Consider the following 26,620-nt stretch of genomic DNA (forward strand, 5'->3'; position numbering starts at 1 on the left):
TGTGTTGATTAGTATTAACTGGTTTATTATTGGTCTTGTATAAAAGGCAGTTGTGTTGATAAGTACTTACTGGTTTCTTTTTGGTCTTGTATAAAAGACAATTGTGTTGATTAGTATTCACTGGTTCATTTTTGGATTTGTATAAAAAGCAATTGTGTTGATTGGTATTTACTGGTTTATTATTGGTCTTGTATAAAAGGCAATTGTGTTGATTGGTATTTACTGGTTTATTATTGGTCTTGTATAAAAGGCCACTTGTGTTGATTAGTATTTACTGGTATATTATTGGTCTTGTATAAAAGGCAATTGTGTTGATTAGTATTTACTGGTTTATTATTGGTCTTGTATAAAAGGCAGTTGTGTTGATAAGTACTTACTGGTTTCTTTTTGGTCTTGTATAAAAGACAATTGTGTTGATTAGTATTCACTGGTTCATTTTTGGATTTGTATAAAAAGCAATTGTGTTGATTGGTATTTACTGGTTTATTATTGGACTTGTATAAAAGGCAATTGTGTTGATTGGTATTTACTGGTTTATTATTGGTCTTGTATAAAAGGCCACTTGTGTTGATTAGTATTTACTGGTATATTATTGGTCTTGTATAAAAGGCAATTGTGTTGATTAGTATTTACTGGTTCATTTTTGGACTTGTATAAAAGGCAATTGTGTTGATTGGTATTTACTGGTTTATTATGGGTCTTGTATAAAAGGCAATTGTGTTGATAAGTATTTACTGGTTTCTTTTTGGACTTATGTAACAGGCAATTGTGTTGATTGGTATTTACTGGTTAATTTTTGTCTTGATGCAAAGTTGTTGTCTGACAAGTGAATGTGTTTAGAAGGTGTTCTCTGTGGTTTATATCTTGATTACTAGCATTGTATGATCTGGTTTGTTTAAAAACGCAAGCTAAATATTCTGATAAACTTAAAATTTGTAAACCAAATACATTAATATATAATAATAATAATAATAATAAATAATATGTTGAAATATATGTTTAATGCATTACTCAAACATTTAATTCGTTAATGTTTCATGCTTATGTAAAGTATCCCATTTCACTAGATGACCATACTAAACAAGTGCTCTAAGCAGTATCATATGATGATAAAGTAATACATATCTTGATTAGCACCATGACATAGTAGCTAAGCTAGTCATAGGCCAAGGATATATCCTAGGTATTAGAGACATATAGTTATTGAACAAAATATGTCAGTAATGTGTAAAGAACATTAGAATCATAAAAATATGATGGACTTGACACAACTCAGTATTGAAAATTGTACAAGATGCTATACTGGATATAATTAGAATGAATGTCAGTAATAACCTTGGGTTTTTAGGAACTACACAAGCTGGAGTAACCAACCTCTGGGGCGTGCCTACTAACCATCAATCAAGGTTTGTTTCTGTCAATAATGCAATCCAACTTAAGACATGAATAATTGAAAATATTAGCACTGTGATTGAATGAGCAGTTCCTGAACACAGTTCAGTTAAATACAAGTCAATTAAGACTGAAAACAAGAAATTAAAAACCAAAGATTACAATAGAGAAAAATATAGATATAAGTACATTGTCAAAAGAATGGTAGAGGTTACCTAGAATAACTATATAAAGCTAAACGAGCTAGGTAACACAATGATAATGAAGTGAAGTACAAGTCTTTTGACAGTGTAAATAAGACAAATTCTGAGCATACTGCCTTTATCCAATCAAAGACCTCAAATTACTTTTGATTGATTGACAATGAAAAATAAATGGAATTAGATAAAGGAAAATGATGACTACCGATCATTGTAGAAAAGCTTGTAGAAAAGACTTGTATGAGTGAGTTTCAGGTATTGGGCTGTTTGCTTTATTTCTAATTACAAAACTGCTGTCATCTCATGGTGACCAAAAATGGATTAACAAAACATTAGAAATGGTTGATGCCAATACCTGAAGGCAATACTAAAAGCACTGTACAATATATAGAGAAATATATAAAGTAATACTATAGTATGGTCGATCTAGCCCCTGTGCCCCTCTGAATTTTTATATTTGGTTTAATCATTTTAGTGACTCTTTACATCAGGGCTTCATCATGTAAAAAGCACCAATTTAGTCTTGGGTAGTTCCAAGGTTTGAAGAGGAAAGAATAAAGTAATTCTAGAAACCTAAATGGAGACAAACAAGACGTTATTGATACATGTTACGACAACCCAATGATAAGCAGCCTAATGACCAAAAGATCTTCCAAAGTATCTGTAAGATAAGGCGACAGTGCAGAGAAAAGAATGCATTGGTTCCAGACACTAGAAAGAAATTAAAGCATGAAGAAAGTCTGTTAAACACTATGATTGTAAGCCCATTGGACAAATGATTTTCCAAAGTATTTCTCACACCCTTTGCTGCTGCCTTCATGGCATACGAACTCCCTTCACATCAAAATCTTGTGCACCCCTATGACCAAGTTCCTCCTGGGCGACAAGAATTTGTTGTCTACAGGATGCCCTACAGCGAGTGTGACAAAGTCTACATAAAAGAAACAGAAAGACCTGCACAAGAAAGAATTAAAGAGAGCACAAGAGATTGCCGAACATGCACACAAGACCAGTTATTGCCTTGGCTAGGAAGATGTTGAATGAGTAGATAGAGACCCCAATCAGTATAATCATGCGCAGAGTCAAGGAAGCCATTTTGATCCAGCCCAACCCTAATAACATTAATTGGGACAGTGGTAAAGGAATCCCTGAAGTGTGAATACCAACAATAAGAAAACTCTCTGAATGGAGACACAACAAACAAACAGCCAATCTCAGCATGAACTGACAACCAATCAAAGTGCAAGATGTGCCAGCAAGTGTTATATGAAGACAGCATCCAGTCTACACCATCACGAGATCAGCAGTGTAGCATGATGCAAGAAAACAGTACAGAGGAAAGAATGCTTTGGTTCCAGACACTGTAAAACAGTAGAGTATGAAGAAAGTCAGTGAAACATCATGATTGTAACCTTATCAAACAAGTAATCTCCCATGGTGTATCATGATGCAAGAAAACAGTACAGAGAAAGAAATGTATTGGTTCCAGACATCCGAAGGGCAATAAAGCGTGAAAACAGTGAGTGAAATCATGATTGCAAGCCTAGCTATTGAAGAAGTGCTTTCTTTGCAAGATGAAAGGAGGATGAAAATAATGTAAATCCAAACAACCTAATGGGGGAAACCTCAAGTGATAGTGTGTTGGAACAGGAAAAGGGAAAGACAAACCAAGATGAGCATAAATGTTGAGTTAACAAAGCGAAACAAGAAAGAACCTGCTGGAAGCATAGGGATTTCTAATTGAAAAGCCCTTTTTTACAATATGTAATATGGTTTTATTTGCTGAAATGGCAAAACAGTTTACAAATTAAAATATTTTCTATTTTGAAAAAAAAAAAAAGAAAAGAATATTTAACATTCTCTTTTACTTCTAACTTAATGCACAGTACAATCTGAGTGACACATCAAATTTAGTTAAACTCAAATTAAACAATAACTAGTTTATGATTTTATGATCTTTGTTGAAACAAAGTATTAAAATATTTTTAAGGTATTTATTTAATTTATACTTAATTGAACATAAATGTCTTAGATTATGAATTTGCCAATGATGAAAACCTAATTGCTATTGAGAGTAAGGCAATATTGATCTCAGTTCAGCTACTCTTGTAATGCATTATACCTACCTACTAATGCTACTGAAAAGTATGTGCCTTCCAAATGTTGATCATCCAGAATAGACCTTACAATGTCTATACAACAGTTTCTATTAGATTCTGTAGTTATCAGTGTTATAACATATCTTATACCAGTTACTCACCTGTATCCTGTATTGATTGAATCTAGAAGTACACCAGAGGTAAGTATTTCACTGTAGACAGGTATTAGCATATCAGAGATGAGTACCAACCACAGATGGGTTGATAATCTTTAAACAAAGCATACTACAACATGTATTGTAGACTCCTACAAGCTTCAATGTTTTCATTGTAACATTTTTCTTTTTATGTCTCATTATTTTGTCAAGTACTGTGTTAACTTACGAAACTGAATGTGATGGTATCCAGTGATTTTAATGAAACCTTAATATCCCAATATCTATATAATAAACCTAAACAGTTTTGGATTCAAATATCTTTGAGAAAGTTAGCTATAAATGATTCTCAGATATCTGACTGTAAAGTAGTCTGGCAGTATTCTTCTATATCAGAGTTGAACACCAACCACAGATGGTTCGGTAACCTTTAAACAAAGTATGCTATAACATAATTATATAATTGTGGAACCCTGCAGTAAAGCCTTGGTTTTTTTTTTGATATATTAGTTGCTGCCCCAAATAATGAAACCATCTTACTGCCTGAAAATGGGCCAGCCATATTACTATATTATGACAAAAATATTGCATTCATTTTTTTTCATGGCTGCTTTAGATTTATACCTGGAATGTTATCCTTAGACTCGACATTTGTGAGTAGATTTGTTGGTTGGTTCTCTTCTGTGCTTCAAGGGCTTTTCTCTGGGTTCGCCAGTTTTCCTCCCTCCAGAAATCAATTGTAAATTCTAATTCAGGTCGCATAATCATGGCAGTAGTCTTGGTGCAAATACATTTATCTTTGACACAAGAATATTGTCCTATATGACATCATAGGGTGATATTTGCAGATGCATACGATACCCAAGGGTTTAGGAGGATTTTTCCATACTGTCACAAGAAGTGGTAACTATGAATTCTTTCAATAATTGGCAATTTCAATAAGTGCAGGGACAATGCTGTAATGTTGCAGCTGTTTTCAGGTGCTATTTATATGTTGTACATTTGATGTTTATCTTCTATTACTTGTTGCTTACCTGTAATATGTTTGGTTTTCATCGTTGTTGGATAATGCCAAGGCCAATTATTGATAATTGCATTTTTTTTTTAAAATTAGAAATTGGCTTTGATGATAAAAAGACTGTCCAGCATTGATGTCAGTCATTAAACACCCAGGGGCTTCCTTGTGCCTCTGATTGTTGTTAAATTGCTTATAAGACTTTGCACAATATTGTCAGAATTGATTCTTTAGATAGTGGATAGTTAATTGTGAAAATATTTCGTCATTTGAATGTCGGGTCTTTGAGATACGAAAGTTTACATTCCCAATATGTTAATGACTATGATGTAACATAAGGGATCATTTAATATACAGCACTGCACTCGTTCTGGAATACAGTATTTTAAAAGCATCCCCCTTTTACTCGTGACTCACGTAAAGGTTCTTACAAATTTGTTTTCAAAAAACGTCTAGTGTTCAATATTAAAAATTGCCACAAAATAACTCAAATCCTTTGTTACGTCATAGTCATTAACATATTGGAAATATAATATTTCATATCTCAAAGACCCGACGTTGAAAGGACGAATTATTTTCACAATCAACTATTCACTTTTAAAGAATAGATTCAGAAAATATTGTGTAAAGGCTTATAAGCACTTTAAATGTTTTCAGTGACTACTTTTTCGTTTTATTCACTGTTGGGTATTGGATGTTGGTTGATTGAATAAAACACAGCATGTCTCCCCGATTAGTAGGGCACTTGTGCCCGGCTAGAAGATATAGAGACAGTAATAAAGTTATTATTATTATTATTATTATTATTATTATTATTATTATTATTATTATTATAGCATGAATTAATGATACTGCAGCCGTCAATATGAGGTTGGCATACTGACAGAGCAGTTAATAAATGTGTTTTAATGATGTCAATAATGTCTAGAATCCACTAGTGTTTTTTGTTTAAGCTAACAATTTCCTTCAGGAATTCTTATTTTTCATTGTTATTAACAAAAAGCTGTTTGAGTTCCTGGACCCAGCTTCTTATGTGAGTAGAGTTGCTTGTTGGTTCTCTTCTGTGCCTTGAGGGTTTTTCTCCGGGTTCTCCAGTTTTTCTCCCTCTGCAAAAACTAACCTCTACTGGCCTCCAATTTGAATGTGTTGGGGGCAGAGCCACTCTTTGATATACTGTTAATTCACATTTATTTTTCAAAGACTTTGATAACTATCAAAATATAGTATAAATACACAGGTAGTTAGTTGGTAAACTCAGATTATCACACGATAATCACCTCCAGCTATAATCCAAAATGGTGGCCAGCCATTGTTGCTGTTCCTAATTTCAAATGTGTTTTTTTCTTTTTTTCCTTTTTTTGAAAGAATCACCTGTGTATTTATACTAAAATAATTATTCACCTCAGGCTCAGTAAGTATTGAGAATAATGACCTCAACTTCGTTTTGGTTATTATTCCCCAATATTCACTTCAATATTTGAATAATTGATAAATAGTCTTATGAGACATTTATTTAAGGACAGAAATTGCTGGCACCTAAAGAATACCAAAAATGCTTTGCATGTTTTTATTTATTCTGTTTTCTAAGAAGCTGTGAGCACTGTACTGTTAAGGTAGATCATCTGACTGATTTTGATTGAACTTGCATATTTCACTTCCACTTAACAGCACACTATCACTTGCATTTCACCTGATTTGATGAATTTGTGCATTTGTAGATACATTGACATTGTACTTATTAGAAGGTCTTGCCTAGTGTACATAAAAATCAGTCTTATAGAAAGAGTAGTTTGTTTTCTCATTTAACTGAATGTTTTTCAACCAATTCAGAAGTGATGCTAAAAACTTAGCACTTTTTTTCTAATAAAACTTTTGAGAATTTTCATTTTGTTTTCCATTAGGGTTAGGGTGAGGCATAATATAGTCCTTTCATCATGCCACCTATATAGCTAAGAATCTGGCTTTTTTTCACACCTGTTATGTTGTCATCATAGAATGTCAGGTTTCATTAATAGATTAGAGTTCCTCCTGTTGAGTAAGCAGTGATAATGATAATGATTTATACTGAAGATGTGGTGTGCTTGAGAGACTTGAAAACAGAAAGTTGTAGTTGGGCTATAAAAATGGCTCATGTTAATGTAATGCATGTCTCGGCTGTGGGAGATGAATTAACCTATGATTAGGGGTAGATCCAGGTATTCTAGAAGGGGGGTGACTATTACAAAGGTTTTATGAGGAAAGAGAGGAAAAGGGGCATGAGTGTTACTAACGATATACTGTTAAATTTGAGCAAGAGGGGGTTGACTAGTCACCCCTTTTACCACACCTAGATCTGTCCCTGATAGTTTGGGCTCATGTAATGGGGGTGTCGGCATTAAGTGTCATGTTAAAAATATCTAATCTTTAGTATGGGTCCATTTAATGGTGGTGTCGGCATTGAGTGGTATGTTAAAGATACATCAACCTTTAGTGTGGGGTCATGTCATGGGAGTGTTTGCATTGAATGTGATGTAAAAGATGTTTAAACCTTTAGTATGGGCTGTCATTAATTTTACTCCTTTAGTCACTGTCTCTGTTTGTCACAACACCAACTACTGCAAAAAATGTTTATCATGAGGATCATGAACAATGCTGCGATAGGTCACAGGCTCAGCTGGTCATTCACTGCAAGTTTTTAATGATCAAATCATAATAAACTTGACTTATAAATAAGCTTGAAGATTGTTTGCAGCAAACTAATTGAAATTACAAACATGTTTAGAGGTGAACAAAAAATGAGAGAGAAAAAGATTTCAAATCTACATGTACTTCATTTCTCTTCAACAATCTTGTATTAAGAAGAGTGCAATTATAAAAACATTGCATAGAGTGAAGTCATTAAACCCGTGAAATAGATGTTAGACTGATACGCTTTAGTAGACCCTAATTACATTGTTTTCTTTTGTGTCTTTTTGACTATTACACGTTGACTAGTATTTTTTATTTCACGGGTTAAATGCCTTTGCTCTAATAAAAAAGGCATAATTAGTTAATGCAAGTTGTTATTCATCTCCTGTTATTGAAAAATATTATTTTATTGATTGATTGCATGATAATGAGTGATTGAGACATACCAGCAAATTCTCTACCCCCCTCCCCGCCCGCACTATTCAATACGTTCACTGTCACTATTGAGAAATAAAAATATTGACGCAAGGAGGGAGGGGTGAAACTACACATACCACACATTACATTCGTTTGAGGCATGCTGCAAATCCTTGGTAGAGGGCAAACACTAATAAATAACATTTTTCTTTCAATTTTCAAACAATTTTCTCTATAAATTTTGGTCAAAGTAAAATTACTTCAAAGTTCACAGAAAGGAATTTTGCTTGTTAATGACAATTAATTTGCTGATAAATTTACATGCTTTTTTTTTTGTTTGCACTCTACAAATACCCAAGCAAAGTTAATTTTCAGATTGAATTAGAGGAAAATTATACTGAGTGTATCTCAGTATGACTGCAATTATGTTATATGTACACTGCAGAAAAAGAGCAATACTCCTATGAACAAGAATGAAAATAGTTTGCTGTTGATTTGAAAGTACTGCATACTTTTACACTGTAGTATGCTGCTCCTAATGAAGGACTTCACTGATTGCAATTTTAATATTTTGCAAACTAGATAAAAGCTGATACAATTTCTCCTGAGTCCAATGAATTGTGAAAATTCTGTAGCGTCTTTGCCTACAGCAATAGGGTTAGTCAAGCTTTTCTAGCATGCCTCAAACGAACTATCACAAGCTCCACACCAACACAACACACTTACATTGTCTGTTGTCCATCATTGATTTTGAGAGATAAAGTTCAACCCAGTTGTAATTGACCAAAAAGAGAGTGATTTTACTTCAAATTTGTCTGGGACATTTGGCATTCGTGTTATATTTTCGTCATTCTAATGTGACAGTAACACAAGACTTGCAAAAGCTTTCAAAACATTTGCTGTTATACTTTGTTTGCCTCTAAGAGACTTCTTGAAGTGAAATCACTCTTCTATGCATTGAACTGCAAAGGACCAAACTGTTTTTTTGGGGGGGGGGGGGGGGAGAAAAATCAAAGATACAAAAAGATTTTATGAGAATCGGACACATTACTGCTAAGTTCAAAAACGTTTGACAAAACTACTTAAATAGTGGTAACCTTCAAATTATATGATTACTACTATAATAACTACATTTTTGAAAAATTGAAAGTGAATGGCACTTTGAAAAATAAAATTTTTGTGGTCAATTACAACTGGGTTGAACTTATTATATAGGGACAGGTGGGGATCAACTTCATTGGGGAGGGGTGGGGATAAACATCCATGGGGAGGGGTGGGATAAACTTCAATTGGGGGGAGGGGGTGTATGCTTGAAGGGGGGAGGGGGTGTATGCTTGATGGGGGGAGGGGATTGCTCTTATTTTTGGGGGGGGGGGACAATATTTATTTTATTATGGATATTTTTTGTATACCTTAGTGATTTTCAGGCAGATGACAAGTAGGAGCCAAGGGACTTAGGAGTTTTTGGTAAGGCTGCAGAATTGGAGTTTGAATTTTTTTCACTTGCTTTTTTTCAGTCTTAGAAGAAGAATGAAGATGATGACTGACTTGGTAAGTTGTTTTGACTTAGAAATTTTTCCCCTTCTTTCTGGAGTTGTTAAAATGGTCTCATTGTGCATGTTGTGTTTAAAAAATAAAGTTTCACTTTGGACTTAGTGGTTTTCCTGTGTTTTTTAATGAATTCCATCTTTACCCTCTCCACGCCCTTTTTGGACTTGTAAAAAAATACCTCCCCGAGATCCCACCAGCACCAAGTGTCACTACCCCGGTAGACCAGGACCACGCAGTACTTACTGTCCCGACAAGAGCCATCTTATGAAACCATAACCAGGTGTTTGCTCTGATGGCGAACACTGTCGATAAGGATATCAGACTCTGAACTCCCTACAGACTCATGAGAGTACCTTGATGGTAAGCCAGTCTTTGTACTGTGAAGATCAGTGCAAGTAAGAGACTTATAAGACAACCACACCTCACTACCCATAGGTTTTACTGTACAGCAGTGATGTATATCTTAGGATGTGATCAATAGACTTTAGGCGGTATTCAGACTTCCTTAAAGTGTATGTGATTATCAACCCTGGTTTGCGAAGACTAACATGAAGTTTCTAGGCTACTAACTTGTGAAAAATGAGCTGGTCTATCCCAAAAAGGAAACTACCACTATGTAATTTAATATGAAAAGCTAAGCTAGGCTCTGTACCCTTCAACAATTAATTTATGTTTCTCTAGAGGACTAAGGTCTATAATGTATTCAGAGTCTGCTCATGGACTGGGTCTATAATTTATTCAATTAAGTATTAATGTATTCAGAGTCTGCTAAGGGACTGGGTCTATAATATATTCAATTAAGTATTAATGTATTCAGAGTCTGCTAAGGGACTGGGTCTATAATTTATTCAATTAAGTATTAATGTATTCAGAATCTGCTAAGGGACTGGGTCTATAATTTATTCAATTAGGTATTAATGTATTCAGAATCTGCTAAGGGACTGGGTCTATAATTTATTCCATTAAGTGTTAATGTATCAGAGTCTGCTAGGGGGCTGAGCCTATTTTTCTATATTTATCTCAAGGGAACAGGGATTATCATGTTGATATATCATAATGACATCACATCACATTTTTTTATGGTAAAACCAGAATTCCGAATTAAGTTTAAAATCTTGAATGTGCAATCTTTCTCTTCCTAATGTGAAATCAGTGTTTGCAGGGTTCATGGGCCTATATTCATACAAAGCTGTCATGCTTATTCTCAGGACATTATAAACCTTTGGTTTGACGTACATCAATTTATTTTTGAGAACTTGAATGTGAGGCTTCGTGTTGAGGAATCTATCGTTCCATTCAACATGCCTGCTGTGTGAGTAAGGCTTACTGCATGGTGATGTCATTACAAAATAGAACAAGTTTGAAGGTTACTTTATGAAAATCAGTGCTGAGGGAGTTCTTCCTAGAAAACTTTGGTTTAGAAATAACTAGAGTGGATTTGGTATTTGGAGCCCAATGCATGATTTAGTTGTACGATCACATTTTTTTTTGGACCAAGACATGAACAGATCAGCAACATCAACATGTGTGAGTAACCGTTACTCCAGCTGATAACAAATCCACTCTATCAACTTTACATCAAAGTTTATTTTATTAAATGATGGGGGAGGATTGGTAAAGCCTTGGTCTTATTCCGAGTCTTAGTCAAGTTTATTATTAGGATTTTAGTCTTATCTTGTTTCCTAAGATGAGTTTTTCCACCAGCAAGAAACTTCTTAGCAGAAGTAAATAAGCCATAATGAATGAAAAAATAAAATTTAAATGTTTCTTCGTAATTTTGAATTGAATCGTGAGCAACTACATGTATGATAATTGACTTTGCCAAATTAAAAGTATATATAAGCATAATATATACCATAGTTGTTGATTTTGGATCAAATGAGACTCTTTGGATTTGTACAGCTTGTGCATATAATACAAGTGCTTTGAACATAATCATTCATGGTAAAACAACTCTTGGTTTTACTTGTATTAATAGTTTAATTCCATTCAATTGTAATATTGTTTCTTGATTGTGAGGTATGGTGTTTCAATGCCATTCTCTGATGGCTCACCTTGTCTTCTATTTATTGATTTTTCATTTCACATATGCCTTGTTTGTAATCATTGATTTGTTTGCACTTTTGGCGTATTATACTCCATGATTCTGCACAGCTGATTTTATACCAAACTTCAGTCAATCAGTAATATATTAAATTGGTAAATATTGTAATATAATGATCCATTTTCAAACAGATTATGCCAAAAATAATTGTGGGAAATTTAATTCAAAAGTCTGCAAATTTTGCATCACAAAATAATGTCATAAGCTTCAAATCACTAGAAGCTTTGATTATATCAAATCCCGTCAAATCAAACATTTACTGTAGTTGCTCTATGTCATATATTTTTTGACTTTGTTGTTTAACTTACAAACCTTTTCGAATAGTTTGGAATTGAGTTGATCTCATAAATACAGCATCATTTGCCAATAATATTTTTAATATTGTTCAAAGAAATTATCAAGACCTCAGTTTCATGTCATAAATTAATGAGATATATTTGCTTTTATAATATGTAAATAGTTTTTTTTTCCAGGTGGTGGTCACTGTAACTTTTGAGCAATAAGAGTTTTTCACATTTTTCATGTACTTTCTTGGTTCTACTGCAACAAAATGGTAGCTTTTTTTAGAATTGATACCATAATTTTCTATTTTTTCCCATTTGGTTCAGCATTTTGGGGGCTCAAATAAAATGGCAGCTTATTAAATTTGGGGCCTTGCCCTTCGGAAATTCCTGGCTAAGCCCACTTTGCTGAACTCAGGGTATGACATTTTTCATTTATTTCTTTTTAGTTTATATACTTTTTTGGTTTTGATAAGAGATTTTTTATTGTTAGAGGGCCACAGGTTTGTTAGCATATTGCTATTTAGTGCTACCCTCAGTAAATAAAGAGTTTATTATTATTATTGTTGTTATTTTTTAATATGAAACTGAGGTCTTTTTTTGCTGGTGAAAAAACTAATTAAATTACAATCCTATGATAGAACCTTGTATATCAGTCTAGCCGAACATCATTGAACTCAAGATTAGGTCACCTAGAAATGATTCAACTTCTAGTCTTCCCAGGTTGATACTCTACTTGTATGAAAGTCTGAATGGTGTCTTATGCAAGTCTATTGAGCACACCGCCCCTAAAGTTATCACTGCTGTACACACCCATGAATAGTGAGATATGATTATCTCTGCTTTTACTCACACTAACCAGCACAGCGTACTGGCATCCATACCATCAGCGTACTCCCATGAAATCTGCAGAGAGCCATCACCTGGTATCCTTACCTACAACCTTCACCGCCAGAGCAATCATCTGATCATAGCCTCAAGGTTAGACTCTGCCAAGAGCAGCAATGTTGTACCGCCTTTTGTGGTTTCCTGGCCTGTTGGAGCAGCTTTTGTTTGGTGCTGGTAGGACCTCGTGGGAGGTATCAAGTGTATTTCATTTTTCTGGTACAAATAATAAATGATGATAATATTAGATATAGGAGAGTGTTTCTAACTAGTGAAGGGTTCCCAGTAGATTTTGAAAGAAAAATATTTATTAAAACTAGCAGCCAATCTTAATTTCTTTGAAATTGAAAAAAAAAAAACAAAACTGGCCAAAACAGAAAATTGCTTGAAATTTAATTTGTTATTATACTGAGAACCCTTGACTAGTTGTAAAATGTTTTGATTAAGATAACAGTGCTTGACACTCACTTTTGTAGATACAAGGCAATGGGCTAGTAAGTCTATAAATCTAGTAGTTCAGCAGAGTAATCTATGAGCTCAGAAAATATTTCCTGGACAATGGAATACTTTCCCTTCATAACCCTTAAAAACCCACTACCCTATAGTCAGGACTAGAGTGTCCTTATTGTCACTAGCCCACAGCAAAGACTAGTGTTGGTGTCAAGCACTGGATAACCTGAAATACTCTCCTATATCTAATATCTGAGGCTAGAGAACTGGCAATCAAAAGTATTTTTTCATGTTGGATTATTGATAGGTGATAAGATGTGATGTGTTGAGGTCTCTTATGACTTCATTTTCAATGGGTTCAATAAATTTATCTTTATCTTAAACAGCCTTGAAAGCATTTTTCCATTCAAAAATTATCTTGCTATTTTTGCTGAATTATATTTGAACTTGTAGTTTTTGAATGAAACAAACTTATTTTTTTGAATCTTTACTGTCATTGCAGTGTGCACAAAAGAGTTTTGAATGAAGATGGTTTCAATCGTAAATCATGGACAGAAAATTCCTACATTTTTTGTGAAATTAACTTATCTACAGGACTCAAAATAACAGGCAATATGCAATCCCAACATTCTGAGTGCGAGGAAAAGAAAAAAAATCATGTACGATTTTCAGAATAATATGTCAACAGAAATTTTACATTCAAAATTTACTTGTCCTGCACAAACATTTGTGTAATTTTGAGCCCTGCATGTTACCAGTCCTCTAGCCAAAAACATTTTTCCTTTTTCTGCTAGTTTTTCTTGTCACATCTTAACTAATGCTAGTTTTTTACTCCTAGGCCTAGGGAAAACCCTGAAATTCTTTTAAATTCATCTTCCAACTTTTTGAAATTCTACAAAATTCTTCTTTGAAATGGTTGTCTTTTTGGTTGTGTTTGCTTTAAGATGTTTACACAAGGTATACTATTCTCCTAGGCCTAGGAAGTAAAATGTTTTGGAATTCTTTTTTTTTTTTTTGTTATTTCTGAAAAATGCTAGATTAACTCATTTTTCTTTATATTCCTGGAAGATTTCAATCTCTAAACCATGTTACTCGTATTGATATCCTTGGTGAATGATTCCTGTCATCAGTACTGATTGACTTGCCCTTGATGGTGCTGCATCATCTTACAAGGCTTTGCAGCTTGGTATAACTGAATATGACAGATTTGGTGAAGCTAGAAAAGAAAAACAAAAAGAAATTGTCAATATTCTGTTGCCTGTTTCCATTGATGCACATCAGATAGGATCAAATGGCAAAAGTCATATGCTTGAATGGGTGTAAGCATGGGAGCCCTATCAGTCAGAATGCTCTCCTCTCACCAAGGCAGTGCAGGTTTGATTCCTGGACTTGGTGTTGCTTACTGGTATGTATTGAGTAGAATTGCTTATTGTTTCTCTCCTGTGATTCAAGGGTTTTTCTCTGGGTGTTATTTATTTACCACTTATTGACTGAGACCATAAAACACACTGCTTTCTGGAGGTTCTAGTGAATGTGTAGTTCCAAAAATTATCCTTCCTCCCTCCAAGCAGGTTTTTTTATAGGCCTTCCATTCCCTAGAAATTCCAAGTTTTTCCATTACATTTTTGAAAAATTTTGTCCTTTAATCGACCCTTCTCCCCTCAGAAATTCGAAATTGCTTAGTGGGGGAGGGGGGATGGATGGTTTTTGGAACATCACAATAAGTAGTGTTTTGTTATATACCAAGTGCCAAAGAATGCAAAGCAGCTATATATTGTTGCCAATTGTGCAATTGTGAGCCATTGTGGGGAAACATTGAAACTTGTTCACATGATACCCTCTCACCCAATCAGAGTACAAGAGAAATGGACTTTTACAGTTGGTACACCTACTTGCAAGAACGTCATACGAAAATAGAGCATTAATGATTTAGTGGGATAGGAAGATCACTGAAGCTGAACTTTTTCTTTAATGTATTCCTTTCTCGCTAAATTACTAATGTTCTATTCTTGTATGACAACCTTCTTGCAAGTAGGTGTATATAACAATATTATTTATTGACTGCTAGTCTTACATTATATCTTACATATTCCATCAAGTATGTGAGAGACATAGTGATATCAATCATGATATATCCAATTGCTAAACTTACTTGTCTGTCATCTATCTGATGGCCAGAACTTGACAGCATCATCACCATGACAACATGATCCTTGGTTGAGAGGCTGGCAAGCTGTTGAAAAAATCAGAGATGTGTTGAGAAACCTGAGTGTTTATTACGCTAAGTTAATTAATTTCTCTAGCATGCAAATTTCAGAGTATTAGAGAAAGACATTTTGCAGGTTGTTAGTGATCATACAACATGAGATTGACCTTTGTGAGAATTTGATGTACTTGGATATACCTTTATCTCTCTGATAAAGTCATCCTCATTAGTATTATTTATGTATAAAGACACATGGCATTATATAACAACTCCTTGAATACTAATGAAAAGGACTTTATTGAGTGGAGAGATCCAAGCACATAATATGTGTGGTCACTAAAACACTATTTCAACACAGCCAGTATGCAGTGTTCTACTTTGCCAAAAGGGCTCCTTAAAGTACAGTGTGACTACTATAAATGGGACCACCTAGACAGCAAGAACCAATCAAATTGTAGGAAGAAAACAATACATTCCAACTTTGGGTAGTTGAGCCAATCAGAAAGCAGCTGTAAACAATAGAGAAAATGATGATGATGATCTAGTTCAGTCTGGGTTTCTGATTGGCTTGAATACCAAAGGTTGGAATGCATTGTTTTTATTGAAGATTTTAAATTGGTTCTCTTGTCTTACTGGTGTAATTGACCCCTGTTACAGTAGTTGCACTGTAATGCTAAAGCAATACTGAAATAGGCAGTTTGCATGATGGCATCATTTTACTACTACTACTACCAAAATGCTAAAGCATGACTTTTGGCTGGTATTATTTATATGAATACAAAAGAAAAAACTAATTTGGATGCATTTTTATATTGTAACATAGCTAATAGTTTAACTTACTTGTCTGTCATACATCTGCTGGCAATAGCTTGATGCAATGTAGTATCATCACAATCTAATGATGACACATACCAATACTCGTCATCAAGCTGTTGAAAAAGAAAAAGAGATCTGTGTTTAGAAACCTCAATCAATCCTAGATATTTGTTGAAATGATTATATTACTAGCAGATACTAGTTAGGACTGCACTCCTTCACTCCTGTCAGTATACAGTACTGGTCAGCAGTAGACCATGTTGTACAGTGGGAACCCTGTGGTTGCGTGACATCTACCATGTTGGTTAGCCCATAGAGTGCCACAACAAAGCATAGTATAACTAACTTATGTATGAATTTGTTCTGTAGAGTAATATACATACCTGATGATTAGTAATAAACTGCTGCTTGGAATATGAACAACATTTTTGTGGCAACAAGGTGAGTCCATATTGTTATGAAGGTCACAGGGTCATCAACAGGTTGATTTGCAGTTCTATACTCATAGACAACATTGTATCAAGTGTTTTTGCTTCTTGTTTTAGTGCAGTATACCCATCATTACCAGATTAATACTGAAGTATTCCATTATATATTGGTTAGAGTCAAGATGCAGTATGGTAATGAGGTTCAGATGTCAGGTTTCCATCTTGTTACAGATCACTGGACAGCCTTATGGAGTGTTTCACGTGTAAGTTATACTTTTAAGACTGCAATACAAAGAAAGATAAATATTTAGGACATTAATATTTAGGATTTTCATGGTTCTAACGATTTTCATGGTTCTAAGTTCGTGTAACGATGATGACCAAAGTTTCAAAATATGGAAAAAATGAAAATATACTCAAATTAGGCTTACAAACTGTTTGAAAACTTTCTAAAATTAAATATTTGTGGCAAATTTAATTGTATTTTGCAAGAAAAAGTGAAATTCTTAGAGTTCAAAGCCAACACGTGTCATGGCGGTCAATCGAACTTTCGAAATCTACAAACTGGTTAAAAATACGGAAAAACGCCAGAATAACGCAGAAAAACAGAATAATTCTTACCTTTCATAGTTCTCGTGTCCTTATCTCTCTGTTAGATGGAGCACGAGCTAATAAAATTTTTTTGTTCTTGTTAAAACTTCTCTTTATATTTCCACAGATTGACACACGTCGAACCGCGAAGGAGGCAAGATTTGAAATGAACTAAAGTCACTCAAGGGCCTGGAACTAGCATTTTACACAGGAATCCCACGAAAATCTTTATTTTTTGTCGAAAAATAGACGGTTTTCGAGTAATATTTTTTGCCCAAAACGTGAAACATGACCAGAAAAGGCTATATTCGTACCCTACGGAGGATAAAAACCCGAAAAAACGCTTATTTTAGGCAAAAAACACTATTATGTTAATTAGTCACGTGACCAGTCACGTGACCCTTAATTTTGTGTTTTTTAAGGCGTGAGTTTTAAATTTTCATAACAAAAAAAAAATCGTGGGTTTGAAATAATCCTTTCATTTGAATTCATTAGATCACGCAGTTGATAATAAAAGAACATCGAACCTTTATTGTGTGGTTTTTATTGTCTGACCCATAAAAATAAAAAATAAAAGAAATAAAACGACAGCTGAAAAATACCCTTTAATGTGTAGACTCCACCCGACCAAGGATAAAATACACCCAGAGACAAAGAGGAACAAACAAAGATTTCAAGACGCATGAAGCGCCAATATTTTTTTATTACACTTCAAGTTATTTATCAACTTTATTGATTTATGCGGCTTCGCCAGTTCGCGCGCCTGTTTCGATTTCAGTTTAAGGTACTTTCACACGTTGAAACTTTTAACTTCTTGCTCACACTATACTCGTGCCGGCAAACGAAACTTCGCGAGGAAATTTTGAAGGAAATTGTGTCGTGTTCCACTCCCGTGAATAATCTTGTCTTGCAACTGAACTCAAGTTTTAGCCAATAGTTTCAGCGCGCAAAACAGGAGCTTTACTTCTTGAAGCAAAACAGCACAGACAAACCGTTTGATACTAGTAAATTATGCGCATTAATTTGTTCTCCTTTATTTCAGTTTGAATAAGTGTTTTCAAGTTTAGAATAAAACAATTTCCCGAGGGAATAAAACGTGACTTTACAACTCCCAAAGTAATCAAATACATGACGTCATATTTGGGTGAATACAGTAGAAACCTGTGGAAAGTTTTCTTCTGTTTTGAAAAAAAAGGGCCACGAGCGTTGTGTTTTAGTCACGTCGTTCCCTCGAGCATCATTTATTTCTTTCATACAATTAACATTCTTCATCATGATACGATAAGAAGCAAGCCTTAAAGAATCTAGCACTTTATGAACAAGTGCCTTTATTGTTTATTGGTTAATCCCTTAAGAATTACTTCTTTGTTTCTCTGTGACGGTCACGGTGTTGATGGGTCATTGTCCAGTCACTCTCACGATTATCCTAAAAACGAGCAGAACAGGAAAATACAAAAGAAATCACAGCTTTTCTGCTGTGGTATTTCTTTTGTTTTGTCCTGTAAGACTCGCATTCAATATAATGTCGAAAGCCGTGGTCCAGAGGTCTGGGGTTGGGAGGGGGCGTATAGTGACGACTGAGATTTTGTATTTTTTTAAAAGTATTTTAATAAGACTCACTCAATTTTGCTTCTTTTTACAGTTAACATTTATATATAGTTCAAACTCTTTTCTTCTCCTTTCGCTCTGTTTTATCATTTACATTTTAATACTATTCATCGTGTCTTTTTTGACACATATTCTTAATTTTCTTTTCTTTTCATTCCTTTTCTCTATTGTTCACATTTTTTCTGTGATTTTCTTTCTACTTGTTTCTTCTATTTCCTATTTTCCTTTTTGCTTTTCCTATTTATTTATTTTATCTCGTTTCTCCTTCCTCTCTCATTACATTTTTATTTTATTTCTTCTTTTATTCTGTCATTTATCTTGCTGTCGACCTGCAGAAATCAATGTAACAGTGCAACAAAATTTAAACTCTCTTTATCAGGAATACATGGTTAATATATTTGATAATCTTTGTCCAGGGTGCACGTCTGAGAGTCTGCTTACATGAAGAGAACAGAGAAAAGAACAAAGAACAGATAGAAGAGGACTTAGAACAGAGAATGAAAGGAGAAAAGAGGACTGAGAACAAAAAATAGAATAGAGAGAGAGAGGGCAGGGCAGGGCAGGACAGGACAGGATAAGAGTGTTTGCACATTGTTTAACATGTTTCCTCCTACCTTTTAGTGGCAGCATAGGCATTTATACATAATACCATATGGTAGCGTAAATGGTTGTTTCTTTCTTTCTGTTCTTCAAGTGGGTTTCTTCCCAATATCCATACTAATCAAACCGTTCTTTTGACTCTGCAGTAGTGGTGTCTCTGTCATTAAAAACATCAAAGCATCAGTTTATTCATCCACCCATCCATCACTCAGTCTATCCCTCCCTCCCTCCCTCTCTCCCTCCATCCAGCCATCCATCCATCTTTCCCAATGCCTACTATGCTGTCCCACACATAGAAAAGTAATTTAAAATCTCTATAAATATTTACATGCTTACTTGCCAGACTTGTTGTTCTGTTGCCACATTGAACCGATGACTTCATAACACAGCTCATTGCAGTCATCTCTTAAGTTATTCACTCATGTCTCTGTCATTGAAAACACAAAGAAGAAAAAATAATATTTTCTACCTTATTTATCCATTAATCTATTATCCATTTAACCATCCTCCCAACCACTTCATCAGTTTATTCATCCACCCATCCATCGATCCCTCACTCCCTCCATCCCTCCATGCATGCATGCATCCAACTATCCATCCATCCATCCATCCATACCTTCTCCCCCAAAGTCTACTATACTGTCTCAAAACACTTTGCAGAAACATAATTAAAAATCTCTATAAATATGTACAGCTCACCACAGTTAGCTACTGGGTGATTTACCTGTATCTTCATTCAAATATGCTCAATATGCTGAAATAATAGAACATTATCCAAGTTGAATGTTAGGGCAATAATATTAAATAATGAGCTTGTAGTTAAGACAATGTACTAAACATATTAACAAATCAACCAAGAACACACTGCAACACTTTATTAATCCTTCGCCTTTGTTTACCTGTATAATTCCTCTGGAATGAGATGGACTTGGGAATGAACGGAGTGAAACACAGAGCAAAACCTTAAATCTTGTGCTTGAATGGGAAGAATGGACCCTTAGACACCGAGTGCAAGGTTATGCTTGTGTAAAATCATGCAAAGATAAGCTGTGTAATAATACAAATCGAAAAACTATTGCAGCACAGAAGAGGACAACACATCAAACAAACTCAACTCACGTATGATCCAGTCTGAGCCGGTGCTTGATCACAGACCACTGTGGTGAGAGGTGAATGCTAAACCACTCTGCGTCCCATGCCACTTTGGCTTTCTATATCTATCAAAGTTATCATCATCATAGCTTTTGTCATTGATAACAATAATCTTTCCAACTTATTTATAATTTCTAATCATTATTATCATTATTCTTGATACATCTGCTAATGGGTACACTTTCACAAGGTTTGGATGACAACATGAATGGCTGTCCCACCCCTTATAAACTAGAGACATTAAAAGTTGACCACATGTTTATCAGTTGAATTACAGTCAAGCGTCATACTCTATAAACAAAGTTAATTTTTATCATTAATAATTATTATGATTATCATCGTCATCATTATTATTAAGGAACAACCTCATAGTCAAGCAAGTTTCTATGTAAACCATGGATTATTTCAACAATTATTAACTATAAAAGCCTTCCAAGGATTTGTTCTTTAACATTGTTGTTAGGTTGCCAAGGGGTGCCTTTGGGTGGGAATCAAGGAGGAAGGGGAGGAAGACTCGGAGGAGACTGTTTTTGCTATATACGCATCAAGAGTTCTGTGCTACTGCTCTAAGCACATGCTCAAAGGGTCAACAAGTGGGACCATAGGTTGTAAAAATTCCTATATTTTGGTAGACTTGATTTGGAATTAGCTTTACACTACTTGCTCTTGAATACTTTATGAAAATTGTGCTTGATAAGAAAAATACAATTAAAATATAGCAATGTTTACAACCTGTGATGATGGAACCATGCTGGAACACTTGATACATGTATTACCCTCCCTAATTAATATTCAAAAACTTTCCTTTGTTTAACTCCTTTCCAGTCCCTGTCCCCTTCAGCATCACTATGTAACTGTTGAACATAAAACTTAACATGCAGCCTTTTAATTCAATGTCCTATTGCTGTGCAGTCCCAAGATCTGGGCCGTAGCCACCGGCACGGTACGTTGGTCCGGTTTCAACCGGACCAACTTTCGGGAAAAAAATATAATAAAAATAATAAAAATAATAAAAAAGTATAAGAAAAACTTAAAACCCTCAAAAACCGGACCAATCAGAAATTCGTGGCTACAGCCCTGAAGATGCACAAACAGTCTTATACCATTGCCTCCCTTTCATCGGCGCCTCCAGCACCCTTTTTCCATGTCTTGGCAATGCACAATTTGTCAGTTTGATTTAAAGGGCAGAATGAGAAGTTTAACTCCATTAAATTGTCTGTAGAATGGTTTCACAATAGCCCTAAAATATCGTTTGATATTGGTGAATTAATGTTTTAGGCTCATAGATTGATGTATTGCAGATGAGCTTGTCCTATGGGCATCCAGGAATAACTGGAGAAAACCACTATCAATGCCAGGGTTGCCACTGACGCTGAGATTGACAAGTGTCTGGCTATGGCTTACCAGCCTGTGGAGCAAATAGAAGATCCTGTCATTAAGAAACTGAAGATTGGCCAGTAGTTAGGATAACAAAGGCTACATGCGCCTTGTTGAGACCATCACGATCGTGATTCATTAGAGAAAATTTATAAATTTAAACATGTAACTAGATTGGTTATGTATGTGTGGGAACGTATGTTACTGATTTACAGCACATACACAGTACGACATGCCATAACAACATAAATTTTCTTTATCGTTTTCCACTCATATGAAGAACAACTCTTGTGTATGCCCTTTAGGTTGAAGCTATGAGGTTACCTGTAGCTATAGAACTAGAAAGCCCTTTTAATGTTCAGCACTCTAATTAGATGACATACCAGGAGAAAGGAAAGCCACTTAAGTGCTAAATTGGGAATCCACTTCAATGTTAACACACCTGCAGGTTTCAATCATTAAAACACCTCATTGAGTAATAAGAGGCACAGAAGAGATAGAAAGTCTTTTCAAGATTCGACAAAGTACCATCACACATGGAAGCCATTTCAAAGCTCTATCTCAGGAATCCATATCAGTAACATGACACATGGAAGCCATTTCAAAGCTCTATCTCAGGAATCCATATCAGTAACATGACACATGGAAACCATTTCAATGCTCTATCTCAAGAATCCATATCAGTAACATGACACATGGAAACCATTTCAATGCTCTATCTCAGGAATCCATATCAGTAACATGACACATGGAAGCCATTTCAATGCTCTATCTCAGGAATCCATATTAGTAGCATGACACATGGAAGCCATTTCAATGCTCTACCTTAGATAATGAAGGTGATGATAATGATGATGACGATAATGATGATAATGACGATGATGATGGTGGTGATGATGGTGAATTAACAACAACATAATTACTTTGATGCTGATTGGTCAAATGGGGGAGGGGGGAACATGGTGAAGATGATGATGATTTTCATAATGATGATGATGATGCTGCTGCTGCTGCTGATGATAATAATGATGTTAATAATAATAGTCAAACAAATACCTGCTAAGAAGATCAGTAGCATCGTTCTCAATATAATTACAGCTAAGGTCCAGTGTTTGGAGAACATCTTTAAAACAATGCCTGTCTGTCAGAGGTTCCATGTCTCGGTTTCCCAAACAGCAATTGCTAAGATTTAGGTTTTGCAAAGCACAATCATCCTGTAATGGAAAGGAAATCAAAATTAAACTAATGGATAATGGGTGGTAAAAGAAAGAGAGAAATAAGAGTGTTAATGTTGAATAATGAGTGAAGGTGCAAAAGATATTGTATGAAGAAGAAAGTCTCAATGAAATTATTATATAGTTAGGATAGTACATGCATGCTGATTGGTCAAAAGGGAAAGGGGGGAGGAGGGAACATGCCTCTCTCCTGTGTCCTGTGCCAATAATAATTCCATAATTCTTGAGTATATAATCTTAGGATTGAATATCAGAGAAAAGATGAAATTCTGGTTTAAAAAATCTTTAAGTATTAATTCCCCTCTGGCAAACTTTGCTAAATCCCCACTCAAGCAGTGATCATCGTCTCGTAATCACTGATCACTCAACCAATTACTGCGCACTCAACTCAACCCTATATTCAAGTCTAAAATTATATGCTAATGATGATTAATGTCCCAGCTGTAGCTGAAGATCCTGAAGGAGGGAGGGGGGAGGGGGGGAGGGGGAGGGGTCTTAATCCCATTTCCCATCCCTCATTTTAGACTAATTGTAAAGCAGAAAAAAAGTCCACCATATTATAGAGTGTGTGCAACCATGTGACTCAAAATCCCTTGAGATATGAATAACAATCAAACTGCCGCCATCTTGATTGATCTAACAAGAGAAGCTAATGAGGAATGTCTTGTGATCATCAATCAAGATGGTGGCTATGACGTAACATGCACACGCTCTACTTCATTTTTCTGGTATACAAAAAATTAATAAATAGTAAAAAAAATCTTAAAATAGCAGCAAATCTCATAATTAATTTCTTTAAAATTAAAATAAATAAAACTGGAATAAATGGAATTTTAAAAAAAACATTTCATAGGAAAGATAGAAAAAAAAGGTGCAAAGATGCACAAGTTAGGTTTACCTTGTCCATGTACTGAGCTAGACCATCTGTTGGCATAGCAACGTCACTCTTATTATACACTGTTGATGAGACATCCAAATGACAACAGATCATGATAAGGTGGTGACCCCATCAAGATGGGTTATAGAACCTTGTGTGAGGTATCAAGTGTATAGAGTGTGTGCAACTATGTGACTCAAAATCCCTTGAGATGTGGATAGCAATGAAACAGCTGCCATCTTGGCTGATCTAACATGAGAAGCTAATGAGGAATGCTTTGTTATCATCATCCAAGATAGCGAAGATGACAAAACATGCACCTGCTCTATTTCATTTTTCTAGCGTATGAAAAATAAATAGTAAAAAAATCTTAAGATAGCAGCCAATCTCATAATGAATTTCTTTAAAATTAATATATATAATACTGGAATAAATGGATTTTTTTAAAAAATTACATTTCACATGTGATTTTTTCTGAATTATTTATAGTCTTGGGTTTTGAATAAAAAATACTTATACCTCTTTAACCTTTCTGTGGTGTGCTGAAAATAGTTTTGAATGAAAATGTTTTCAATGAAATTATTGTAAATCATAAAGAAAACATTCATACAAAAACATTTGTGAAATAATCTTATTTGCAGGACTCAAAACAGCAGTTAAAAATGCAATACCAATTTCCTTATTGTAAGTAAGATAAAATAATGGTCACCTATGCTCATTTTTTTATGTGACTTGGAGTTGTGAAAGGCTTGTAAGGCACTCTTCTCCAGTCATTTCATCTAAGGCTTGTAATTTACCTATTACGTATGTTCTTATTTGATATCCGAGCACATCCCACACGGTATACTGCCTCATATAATCATATATGTCACCTATGATGTTGAGAATAATATTTTGAACAAAAATGTTCAGTCAAAATTCACTTGTCCTGCACAAACATTAATTTGTGTTATTTTGAGCCCTGCATGTTACCATTCCCTTAGCCGAACATTACTTTTCCTATTCCTTCTAATTATTATTTTTTGTTTATACTATGGAATCCACTGCAGTGTTGAAATGCAAGAAACAAAGCATGTCATTGTTTACACCCACAAACATTCACATCTTGTCTCAAAACATACAAATTGTTGGCTAGAAATCGGAGCCTTCTTTAAGCCACGTTTCATAAAATCACAAAGGAAAAAGGTTAGAAATTTGCAATAAATATAAAGTATATATAAGGTATAAAATAGAAAGAATTCAAGCAAATTTAAAGTGCTAACTAGATAAATTCAAAGTTTTTTTCAAGTTGCACATGCCTTTAGGAATGCAGTGGAATATGCATTGATGTTTGTGGGTGCAGGGATCATGACAAGTTTTTCCAGCATTTCCACACTACGGTAGATTCAGTAGTACAAGGTATACTTTTCTCATACCCTAGGTAGTATTTTTTTAAATTCTGTTTTTAAAACTTAAATAATAAGTCTAGCATTTTTAAAACTAATTTCTGAAAAATGCTAGACTATTCTTGTTTTTTTAATTGCAGAATGATACTAGATTTTAATTTCTAAACCATGTTGTTCATATTGATACCCTTATCTGTGATGAATGATTCCTGTCATCAGCATCGTATTGATTGACTTGATCTTGATGGTGCTGCATCATCTCACAAAGGCTTTGCAGCACAACAGCTTGGTACGACTGAATACGACAGATTTGGTGAAGCTAGAAAATAAAAACAATAAAATTGTCAAAATCTTGTTGCTTGTTTTAGTTTCAAGTGCAGCAGTAAGAGCGCTCTCCTCTCATGATCACCAAGGCAAGGTTTGTTACTGGACTTGATCCACCTGACTGAAATGATGAATAAAACCTGGTTTTTAAAAGAATATGGAACCGTAATGGTAATCTTAAGTTAAAGCTTGAGATTTTTAGTTTAAAACTGATTCAGTGCAAAAATGATGAAACGATAGCTCAAAATAAAATGCTTTTTTGAAGGATGAATGAATCCAGAAAACACGAAATAAACCTTATCATAGTATTTGTATGGATTAGTGTAGTATGTAAGCATTTCTTACCGGATAAAGGATGGTATTTTTAGACACGTTTTTCTTCTTCTTCCGCCATCTTGTGTGTTTATGTTTTTGACAAAGCCCGCACAGCATCATGGGACACCACAGGGATACCATGCAGTAGAAAACACAACGAAAAACAAGAAATGGTTGTAGCCTACTTTAAGGAACCAAATTTATAGTGATTCCATCAGTCGATGTTTTCGCTCTTTTGTCGATTCTATATACCGCAACCCCACAAACTTACGGTTATTTCTTGTTTTTCGTTGTGTTTTCTACTGCATGGTATCCCTGTGGTGTCCCATGATGCTGTGCGGGTTTTGTCAAAAACATAAACACACAAGATGGCGGAAGAAGAAGAAAAACGTGGCTAAAAATACCATCCTTTATCCGGTAAGAAATGCTTACATACTACACTAATCCATACAAATACTAAGAAAAGGTTTATTTCGTGTTTTCTGGGTTC

At 34.7% G+C, this 26,620-nt stretch overlaps 1 protein-coding gene and 2 long non-coding RNA genes across 5 annotated transcripts in view; 1 reads left to right on the plus strand and 2 right to left on the minus strand.

Annotated features, from left to right (window-relative positions):
* LOC148911729 (uncharacterized) overlaps positions 1–14,615 on the plus strand; it is a 32,920-nt gene extending 18,305 nt beyond the window's left edge. Inside the window, exons 3-4 of the long non-coding RNA XR_016119525.1 lie at positions 9,463–9,496; positions 14,347–14,615. This is a non-coding gene — a long non-coding RNA (uncharacterized LOC148911729). The remainder of the gene's footprint in view (positions 1–9,462; positions 9,497–14,346) is intronic.
* On the minus strand, positions 13,142–16,766 carry LOC116300343 (uncharacterized). Its single transcript, XR_004197577.2, has 4 exons — positions 16,622–16,766; positions 16,263–16,351; positions 15,369–15,449; positions 13,142–14,432 (listed from the first exon to the last, which is right to left on the minus strand). It is a non-coding gene; the product is annotated as an uncharacterized LOC116300343 (long non-coding RNA).
* Positions 16,767–20,738: 3,972 nt separating this feature from the next.
* On the minus strand, positions 20,739–26,231 carry LOC116300352 (uncharacterized). 3 transcript variants are annotated; one of them, XR_004197581.2, is made up of 6 exons: positions 26,161–26,231; positions 25,679–25,810; positions 24,128–24,186; positions 23,051–23,208; positions 22,319–22,436; positions 20,739–22,025 (listed from the first exon to the last, which is right to left on the minus strand). XR_004197581.2 is itself a non-coding variant. In XM_089029069.1 (6 exons), exons 3-5 carry the CDS (start codon positions 24,161–24,163, stop codon positions 22,397–22,399), a joined length of 234 nt encoding a protein of 77 aa, XP_088885195.1. In that variant the 5' UTR covers positions 24,164–24,186; positions 25,679–25,810; positions 26,161–26,231; the 3' UTR covers positions 20,739–22,025; positions 22,378–22,396. The 3 variants fall into 3 exon arrangements, 2 of the variants coding, with proteins under 2 accessions (XP_088885195.1, XP_088885194.1); XM_089029069.1 differs by having other exon boundaries at positions 22,378–22,436; XM_089029068.1 differs by lacking the exon at positions 22,319–22,436.
* Between the last annotated feature and the right edge of the window lie 389 nt (positions 26,232–26,620).

The sequence above is a fragment of the Actinia tenebrosa genome, unplaced genomic scaffold (genome assembly GCF_029948245.1).
Source record: "Actinia tenebrosa isolate PJP-AT-01 unplaced genomic scaffold, QUT_ActTen_1.0 PGA_scaffold13__45_contigs__length_12533684, whole genome shotgun sequence".
Taxonomy (NCBI): Eukaryota; Metazoa; Cnidaria; class Anthozoa; order Actiniaria; family Actiniidae; genus Actinia; species Actinia tenebrosa.